We start from the raw sequence: 10,000 nt of genomic DNA on the forward strand, positions 1-10,000 counted from the left end.
ACCTTTTTTCTTTTTTTATTCCATGGCAGAAAAAACTGCATTGTGAGAAAGTCAGGACTGCGAGCTAAATGTAATAACTACCTTTCATTCATTTATTTATTTATTTATTTATTTTTATTTCATAGCAAAAACGGCTTCCATACATTATGCTCTCATTACTGTTATACAATAATTTTAAAAAAAATTGCATTAATTAAAATCAGTGCAACAAATAATTCCATAATCTATAAATATTTAACTTAATAATATTTACATACTCCATAACAGTAATGAGAATTGGTTGTGCTTAGCCTCTATAAAAATATAGAGACAATGAAAAATTGACAAAAATTGTGTTCTGCTGCTTTAGTTGGATTGAGAGTTCAGTGACACTGATGTGTATGTGTATGTGTATGTGTGTGTGTGTGTGTGTGTGTGTGTGTGTGTGTGTGTATGTGTGCGGGTGAGTGAGTCGCTGTGATCATAAGCGGATGTTCGTTGCTCTTAGCTGTGTACTGATGTGCAGGAAGCTCTTAATGTCACATGGCTGTATCGGAGCTGCTGATTGGCTGAGAGCCGTCGGCGTGTCCTCTGCAGAGAAACAAAGACACAGAGCAGAACGTCTCAAGGACTCACAGACCAGGTCTAAACCAGATCCTTAGACCAGAAACCAGAACAAACCACACAAAACTACAGTGTTCTGCTACAATCTCTGTTTACCATATATGTAATGATATATGGATATGTAATATGTACCATGGTTTCCTATGTTTTATAGTAATACTATACAAATATGACAAATTGTGTTTTTAATTATGCATTTCTGTGCGGGTTTCACTGTGTAATGTTGTGTTAGGTCAGGGTTATGTACGGAAAAATCAATTAAAGACATAATCAAAGAGACGATTAACACTATTAACAGCAGTTATGCAATCAAACTTATAGCAAAATGTGGTAGTTCTGTATGCTGTCTCTGGGTTAGCATCATCTGAGGTCCTCTGAGGGGTTGGCATCATCTCTTCTCAGGTGTTCTGGATCCAGACTGGAGCTTGTGTAAATCCTAGTTACCACGGGATGTAAATCCAGCAGAAACAGAGAAACAAATAGAGACATAATTAGAATAGCTGCTGTTCCAGCCAAGTAAAATTAATTAGTTTAACCCAAGCTAGAGAATAATAATGCGCATTTGATTAGATAAAACTGGAGTCCAAAATTATGAGATGCATTATTTGAATGCCTGGCCAAAGAGGTGTGTTTTAAATCTAGATTTAAACAGAGAAAGTGTGTCTGAACCCCGAACATTATCAGGAAGGCTATTCCAGAGTTTGGGAGACAAATGTGAAAAAGCTCTACCTCCTTTAGTGGACTTTGCTATCCTAGGTACTACCAAAAGTCCAGCGTTTTGTGACCTTAGGGAGCGTGATGGATTGTAGCGTGGTAGAAGACTAGTTAGGTACGCAGGAGCTAAGCCATTAAGGGCCTTATAAGTAAGTAATAATATTTTGTAACTGATACAGAACTTAATAGGTAGCCAGTGCAGAGACTGTAGTATTGGGGTAATATGATCATATTTTCTTGACCTGGTAAGGACTCTAGCCGCCACATTTTGGACTACCTGTAGCTTGTTTATTGAGGATGCAGAACAACCAGCTAGCAGTGCATTACAATAGTCCAGTCTAGAGGTCATGAATGCATGAACTAGCTTTTCTGCATCAGGAACAGGTAACATGTTTCGTAGCTTGGCAATGTTTCTAAGATGGAAGAATGCTGTTTTTGTAACATGGAAATATGATTTTCAAAAGACAAATTACTGTTTAATATAACCCAGATTTTTGACAGTAGAGGAAGTAACAGTACATCCGTCTAATTGCAAATTGTAATCTACAAGATTCTGTGTAATGTTTTCTGGTCCAATAAGTAATATCTCTGTCTTATCTGAATTTAGTAGGAGAAAATTATTGGTCATCCAATCTTTTACATTTTTAACACACTCTGTTAGGTTAGATAATTTAGAAGTTTCACCTGGTCTTGTTGGGATATATAGTTGAGTATAATCAGCATAACAGTGGAAACTAATCCCGTATTTTCTAATGATATTACCAAGGGGCAACATGTATATTGAAAATAACAGAGGACCTAGGACAGATCCTTGTGGCACTCCATATGCAAAAGAACAATAGTAAACACTCAGTTTTCAGTTAAAGGCAGTTCATCATTGAATTCAGTGATGTCATCATCCAGCTCAGTATCTGTGCAATCAAGTTGATGATATCTCTGGATATTAAGAGTCCCCAACTAAGCAAGCCAGAGGAACCAAAACTCCATCTGTGACAGAATGGAGAAAAACCTGTGCTATGGTGGGGCCTGAAACCCGACTGAAATTCTTCATAGAGATCATTTTTTTGCAAGAAGGAGCACAATTGAGCAGACACAACTTTTTCTAAAATTTTAGACATAAACATTTTTTTACTAATTTATTAATGATCCAGCATCATTTGTAGAATCACTTCAACTGATGTTTAAAGTAAATAAAATACAATTGACAGCCTACTTACACATAACTACTAAAGAACTGTGTTCTCTCCACCAAACTCGTATGTGTGTGTGTGTGTGTGTGTGTGTGTGTGTATGTGTGTGTGTGTGTGTTGGTGAGGTAAAGGGGGAAAGCAGGCAGTGGATCAAACCACTGTGAGGCAAGGGAGGGGGGACTCAAAACGTTTCTAAACTTAAAACGTATTTATGCAAGTATATGGTCATTATATTATTTACAATACACAGAGTGGTTTGTAATGGTATTTTTAAGGGGGGGACAGCCCTCAAATGTGGGGGGGGTGGTCCTGACCCTCCATCCCCAACGCAGTTTACGGACCTGTCGTTGCCTTCCATGGTCATTTGCACTCATTCCTGTTGCGTGTACTCAATCTGGCAACCCACGTGAGCTGAGAAGGAGAAACAAAACGCCAGTATTATGAACACACAAGAATTCATAACTACATACCTCGATTTTGATTCACAAAAAACACACACACACACACACACACACACACACACACACACACACACACACACACACACACACACACACACACACACTCACTCACACACACACACTCACACACACACACACACACACACACACACACACATTCACATGCTCACACACACACTTACACATTCACTCTCTCACACTCACTCACTCTCTCTCACACACACACACACTCATTCACTCACACACACACACACACACACTCACGCACTAACTCTCTCACACTCACTCACTCACTCACTCACTCTCTCACACACACATACACACACACTCTCTCTCTCTCACACAGTCACACACACACACACACACACACACACACACACACACACACACACGCTCGAGTCCCTCAGCAGCAGATTCTATATTTGTCCTCCACAGAAATGAAAGAGGCATTCTAATGAAGGACTGGAAATAGTGGCTAGCTTCCTGTTTGCTCTGTTTGATGTGATGAAGAGCTTTTATCTTCCTCATCTGATGGGATTCTTTCACTCTCTGTCGTTTGATGTTTCTCTGCTCTCTGTTTCTGGATCAGTCCCCGTTCATATGATGCAGATGTGTTTGTTGAGTTGTTAAACAGTTTCTTGTGCATCTTGTGCATTTTTGGACTAATAACATCTGGCAAAGTTTCTACCAATGAAAACTACCCTTATCCAAAACATGTGCACAATCACATTAATCAATCATAAAAACCTTAAACAACATGATGCCTGTGATCCAAAACATGTGCAGAAGCAGCTGAGTCCTGCAGATAAACCTTCAACACTGTCCTACAGAGCAAAGACAAACATTAATATTCATGATCCTGTGCTTCATTCGTCACGCTCACAGCAAACAGGAATCATGGGAAATGGTTATGAATGTTAAATCCATTTTATCTGATCAGAATTCTGTTTGTTTTACGCTCACGTTCATATTTACACAAAGTAAAGTTCATAGTTTGACCTCAAGGTCAAAGGTCAGCTGGAGATGTATTATTTAAAAGTGTTCAGCTAAAGATGTCGTTAGTTGGTTGTGATCTGCTCAGTGTCATTCTTTGCCATTCTTTCATTGGTTTTCATGTGTGTTTGTTTCTGCTCTGATCACAGTTTGATTTGAAATGACGACAGAACCAGAGAGCCAATCAGAGCAGCAGGGGGCCAGTGCGGCTCCGCCCCTCGATAACCAGCTTCCTCCTGCCGCCGCCCACAGCACACCTGTGAGGAAAGAGCAGGTACTGTTTGCCATTCACTCAGAACGCAGTTTGCATTCCACTGTGCTGCTTTTCCATAATTTTTCTATGTAGATGTGCAATAAACATGCTTGTATGACACACCGCAACGCTCATGTTAAAAAAAGTTCAACTTTCAAATCAAATGATCAAATCAAATGATTCACAATACTCACTCTGAAGTCCCTTTCTGAAATAAATTTTTCATGATCAGTATTGGGCAGTAACACATTACTTAGTAACACGTTACTGTAATTTAATTACTTTTTTAGTAACAGCGTGATTAATTTTCAAAATAGTAATTAGAGTATAGTTACAAGCCGAGGTCTCTATTCGTTACTGCCGCGTTACATTACTGGCAGAATGCAGTGCTTTATAATCTAGAGATTATAAAAAGGATGTTGCACACACACTGTTGAGTCCGGTGCCAGTGGATTAGAGACCTGCTCCCGTGAGACCCGACACAACAGAGCGCAGCTGTTCATTTGCTGACAGTTCAATAAGAAATCATTTGAAAGTCTCTCAAGTGAATGTTCAATTTATCGGTATATACTGTAATAAATATAGCAGAATGAGAATGTGATTGTGTGTGTGTGTTGTGATTGTGTGTGTGTGTGTCAGGGCGGTGGAGCCGAGGACGACGGCACGTCACACTGGTCCTCCTCCAGTAAACTGACCCGATCTCCAGTCAAAATCAGCAAGAATCCCAAGAACATGCAGGTCAAGGTGACGCTTCTGGACGGCTCCGACTACACCTGCGTGGTGGAGGTGAGAGTGTGGAAGCTCCAGCTGCTTCCTCTTACAGTGACCGCACCAGACACATGTTCTCCTGAACCTGAGCGAGTCTCTAGCACTCTGATATTGACGCTCTGTTGCATCACATGGAGACCTTTTGTCTGAAAATAAATGCTTTTCTTAGTGCTTCTTAAGGCGAGACACTACAGCCAAAACCAGTGTGTTTTATTGCACTGGTCAGTTTTGTTTTCTTTCTATGGAAGCTTGTTTCCACCACAGATGGAAATAAATAAATAAATAAATAAATAATGGTTATTCTGACTTTTTTCTTGCAGTTTTGAGAAAAAAGTCAGAACTGTGAGATGAAACATTTTTATTGCAAGATATAAACTCGGAGTTGCATGAAAAAAGTCTGAAGAAAAAGAACAGTATATTGTTTGCAAATTGCAGTTCTGTTTTTGGTATTTGCCATTAAATAAATAAATAAAAAAGGTAATTGTGACTTTTTATCTCACAATTCTGACAATTTTTCTCCTTATTGTGAGTTTGTATCTTGCGATTCTGATTTCATGCCTGGCAAAAAAAAAAACTTTAAAAACTTTAATATATTTCAGACTAATGGATAAAAAACATCCAAAACACACATTTTAGCATTTATTTTATTGCTTATCTATTTGCATCTGTAGATTTTTTTTCTTTTATAAACAGCAAACTTTACAGTTTAATTTCTCTGTATATTTTAAAGGTTTGTTCATATTTCATTCACACTGATTTATAAACATTTCACTCCTAAAAACATGTTTTTTTTTTCTGTCTGTTGACAGTATTTTCTGATTTATGGAGTGATAAAAAGAGAAATCCAAAAAAATCCCCTCTGGAAAAATCTTCAACTCTAATATGAAAACAAAATCAGACAAGAATTATGAACATGACTTCATCCCATCTTCAGATTCTGTGCTGGAAATGTATGTAAATTAGTGCATATTTAATTAGAGAATCCAGACGACTGCAATCAGATTTAAAAACAGAAACAGACTTTCATGCACGAGTCTTTATGAAACCTGTTTCTGTCTCTGTCTCTCAGGCTTGTGTGTTAATGGGTGTTTGTTCTGCAGTCAGAGTGCATCATGGGACTGGTCTCGAGAGTGTCTCTCATTAGAGAGATGAGAGCACACAGATGGAGTTTAATATTAGTCTTTGCCAGAAAACAGCAGCAGCTCCAGTTACATCCATATTTAAAGAGAACAAACGGCTCAGTTATTGATGTTTTCTCCAATCTTTGAAGGCTTCAGAACAAACAAACCTAATGTTCAACTCATCTCATTAGCATCATGTTTTTCAGAGTGTGTCTGTGATCATGTTGAGTTTGTGTGTCTTTCTGCAGAAACGTGAAAAAGGTCAGGTTCTGTTCGACAAAGTCTGCGAGCATCTCAATCTTCTGGAGAAAGATTACTTCGGAATCACATTCCGTGATGTGGAGAATCAGAAGGTACAGTTCGGTTCATTTCGATTCAGTGAGTCTTTGAACACTGATTCAGTGAGTCGTGACTCATCTGAACGCTTCGTTTCAGAACTGGCTGGATCCTGCCAAAGACATGAAGAAGCAGATCAGAGGTGAAACGCTCTGGAAATAAACATCTGTTCGATCCGCGTGTTCTCCGTTCGAGCGACTGACTGTGTTTGTGATTGTTTCAGGCGTCGCCTGGAATTTCTCATTCAATGTGAAGTTTTACCCTCCGGAGCCGGCGCTGCTATCTGAAGACATCACCAGGTCTCCAGGAACACATTATAATACAATAAATAAAAAAACATATAATAAAAATATATAATGCTTTTATTAAAAAAATATATCAGGAAAATATATAGCTAATATAAATATATTTACCTTTTGAATATATTTTAGTCCTTTTCAGTTTTTATTTTTTAAAACAAAATTTGTTTATTTATTCGTATAATTTTTTTAACAATACTTTTAAGTGAGAATAAAAAATAATTGATTTTTTTTTTTACTGTTGTTCGGTTGTTTTTCTGGTTTTTATTAATATTTCTAATCGATTTTTATTTTCTATTTTTGAGTTAGTGTTTTGGTAATTTTGTTGTGTGTTTTTGTCATTTTTAGTAGAGTTTGTTTTTATAAATAATTGCCTGTATAGCTATATAGTTTTTATTTCAATTTTAGTAATTTTAGCACATCAGTTTAAACTAAATGAAAATGCCTTGGCCACTAGCTGATTTAATATAATATATAAATATATATTTTTTTATGGTTTTAATTTTCATTTCAATTTTAGTTAACTATTATAACCCTGCTGGTACATTTTGTATTATATTTTATGACATTATGCTTTGGAATGCAGTCAAGTTCAGGTTGTTCAAGCTGATGGAAAATAAAGAATTATATTGAATAATGCAAAGTGAACTAAGAAAGCACTAATGATTCTCTCTCTCTTCCTCTGTGTGTGTGTGTGTCAGATATTTCCTGTGTTTACAGCTGCGGGATGATATCATATCGGGACGCTTGCCATGTTCGTTCGCCACACACACGGTTCTGGGTTCGTATACGGTTCAGTCGGAGCTGGGCGATTATGACCCGGACGAGTACGGCTCCGATTACATCAGCGAGTTTCGTTTCGCGCCTCATCAGACCAAAGAGATGGAGGAGAAAATCATGGACCTGCACAAGAACTACAAGTGAATGTCATTCTGTTTCTCCTGCGGTCCGGTGATTTCACACGGATTCAGTGGTTAGCTTTGGGAAGTTTAATGCAAATGATTTCAGATTTCTGATGCGATGTGTGTTTGTTTCTCAGAGGAATGACGCCAGCCGAAGCTGAGATGCATTTTCTGGAGAATGTAAAGAAACTGTCTATGTATGGAGTCGACCTTCATCATGCAAAGGTACACGTGAAACACACACACACACACACACTGCATGAGTGTTTCATTATGTGTCGTAATGGAGCTCTGCTCATGGCATGATGATCATGATGGAGTACAATCACAGAACACACGTGTGTTTGGACACAGCTGTCTGCACACGATGAGACTTAAAGGAACAGTTCACCCACAAATGAACGTGCGGAAAATGTGCTCGCCCTCAGATCATCTGAGATCAGGATGAGTGTGTTTCTTCATCAGGTTTGTAGAAATGTAGCACTGCATCAGTGTCTCAGCAATGGATGCTCTGCAGTGAATGGGTGCCGTCAGAATGAGAGTCCAAACAGCTGATAAAAACATCACAATAATCCACAAGTAATCCACAGCACTCCAGTCCATCAGTGAACATCTGGAGAAGACAAAAGATGAAACACATCCAGCATTAAGATGTTTTTAACTCAAATACATAGAGTCCATAATTCATAATAACACTTCCTCCAGTGAAAAAGTGCATCTGCTGTTGTCTACAGATATACTCTGTTTAGAGCTGTTTAAACGCTGCTTGATCTGTGCAGATTTCTCTCCTGATTCACACCAGAACACTTTTTCACTGGAGGAAGTGTTATTATGGATTATAGACTCTGTGTATTTGAGTTAAAAACATCTTAATGCTGGATGTGTTTCATCTTTTGTCTTCTCCAGATGTAAACTGATGGACTGGAGTGCTGTGGATTACTTATGAATTATTGTGATGTTTTTATCACCTGTTTGGACTCTCATTCTGACGGCACCCATTCACTGCAGAGCATCCATTGATGAGACACTGATGCAGTGCTACATTTCTACAAACCTGATGAAGAAACACACTCATCTATATCTCTGTTGAACTGAGGGTGAGAGCATTTTCATCTGATTTTCATTTTTGGCTGAACTATTCCTTTAATATTTCTGACATAAGTCTTTTCTATTCTTTAAGTGACTGAGTAATAATGTTTTGCATGTAAATGTGTGTCTGTATTCTCACACACACAGACTTAAAGCCTTTCAAACCCTCTCACTGACGAATGACACATTAATAATCCGTGTCTGGTGTTCAGTGTTAATCGTTGTCGTTGTTTCTGGTGTCGGTCGATCTGTCAGATGTTCAGCTCGCTGTCAGAATGAATCTGGTTCTGCTTCGGGCCGGTCGTACTGGGTCACAATCAAGATAGAGACAAACACACACATGACAGACAGTTTGGGTGGGTTTTCATAGCAAAGATGTGAGCAAATACTCAATAGAGTTGGGGATGAAGTCTATAAATTTAAAGAATTCAAGCGTCATTTCTGAATATTGGCAGAACGTGTCACGTCAGTCTTTTTTTGAAATCTTCAGTAGTTTATAATCAACATATTTTGGTAACAAATAACAACAAACTACCACAAGCACAAACAAAAACTAACAATAAATATCAATTAGCAGTAAATTTTTAAAATAATCTCAAACTTGAACTAAGAATTAGTTCATGTTAGCTGAGGTCAAGTAAATAATAATATACAATATTTGATTTTAATAATGTATCAGTAAATGTTGGAATTAACTTGAACTAAGACTAATGAATGCTTTAGAAGATTAAACTTAAAGTTGCATCTTATATTTATCTTATAATGTGTATATTTGTTATAATACGTCTGGTTTAATGTAGCCACAGTCGTGAAGCTCTTCTGCCGATATTCACACACAGATGATGTTTCATATCATCTTTCATCTCATGTAGTGGTTAAACAGAATAACAGCAGACACACAGCTGAAGCATGAACGTGTGCGTGACGTTCGGTTAGATCAGCCGCTCTTCTCTTCTTCCCCTCTTACTGATGATCTAGTTGATAGGACGATTCTTTCACTGCTTTTCTCCAGCTAAAGGAGAGGTAAGATGCATTTGTGTATATATATGTGTGTGTGTGTTCTCTATGTGTGTCTTTGTGCATGACCATGAACTGAAGTCATTGTCTAAGCAAAGACTGTTTGTTGAGAGAACCTCCTTCTGTTTCATGCTCATACATCTCAGTAGAAGCTCACAGGAGAGTCGAACCCGTTCACCATGAGCGCCTGTGGATCCAGCCCTGCCCACAGAATAGAAAAATCACACTTAAAATGGATAGCTCCCCCAAAATGT

The 10,000-nt window shown here is 38.1% G+C and overlaps 1 protein-coding gene across 6 annotated transcripts in view; it reads left to right on the top strand.

The window, feature by feature from the left end:
- LOC109057436 (protein 4.1-like) overlaps positions 1-10,000 on the top strand; it is a 47,657-nt gene that overhangs the window by 8,895 nt on the left and 28,762 nt on the right. For 4 of the 6 annotated variants that reach the window (XM_042751741.1, XM_042751742.1, XM_042751743.1 and 1 more), the window contains exons 2-8: positions 4,111-4,235; positions 4,854-5,000; positions 6,352-6,456; positions 6,539-6,581; positions 6,663-6,738; positions 7,440-7,658; positions 7,778-7,865. In XM_042751741.1, the coding sequence (XP_042607675.1) occupies positions 4,122-4,235; positions 4,854-5,000; positions 6,352-6,456; positions 6,539-6,581; positions 6,663-6,738; positions 7,440-7,658; positions 7,778-7,865 (792 nt within the window). In that variant the 5' untranslated portion in view covers positions 4,111-4,121. Of the gene's footprint in view, positions 1-4,110; positions 4,236-4,853; positions 5,001-6,351; positions 6,457-6,538; positions 6,582-6,662; positions 6,739-7,439; positions 7,659-7,777; positions 7,866-9,707; positions 9,753-10,000 lie in introns of all 6 variants that reach the window. The other 2 variants (XM_042751744.1, XM_042751740.1) reach the window with 2 other exon arrangements.

Source organism: Cyprinus carpio, chromosome B24, assembly GCF_018340385.1.
Source record: "Cyprinus carpio isolate SPL01 chromosome B24, ASM1834038v1, whole genome shotgun sequence".
In the NCBI taxonomy this organism is placed as follows: Eukaryota; Metazoa; Chordata; class Actinopteri; order Cypriniformes; family Cyprinidae; genus Cyprinus; species Cyprinus carpio.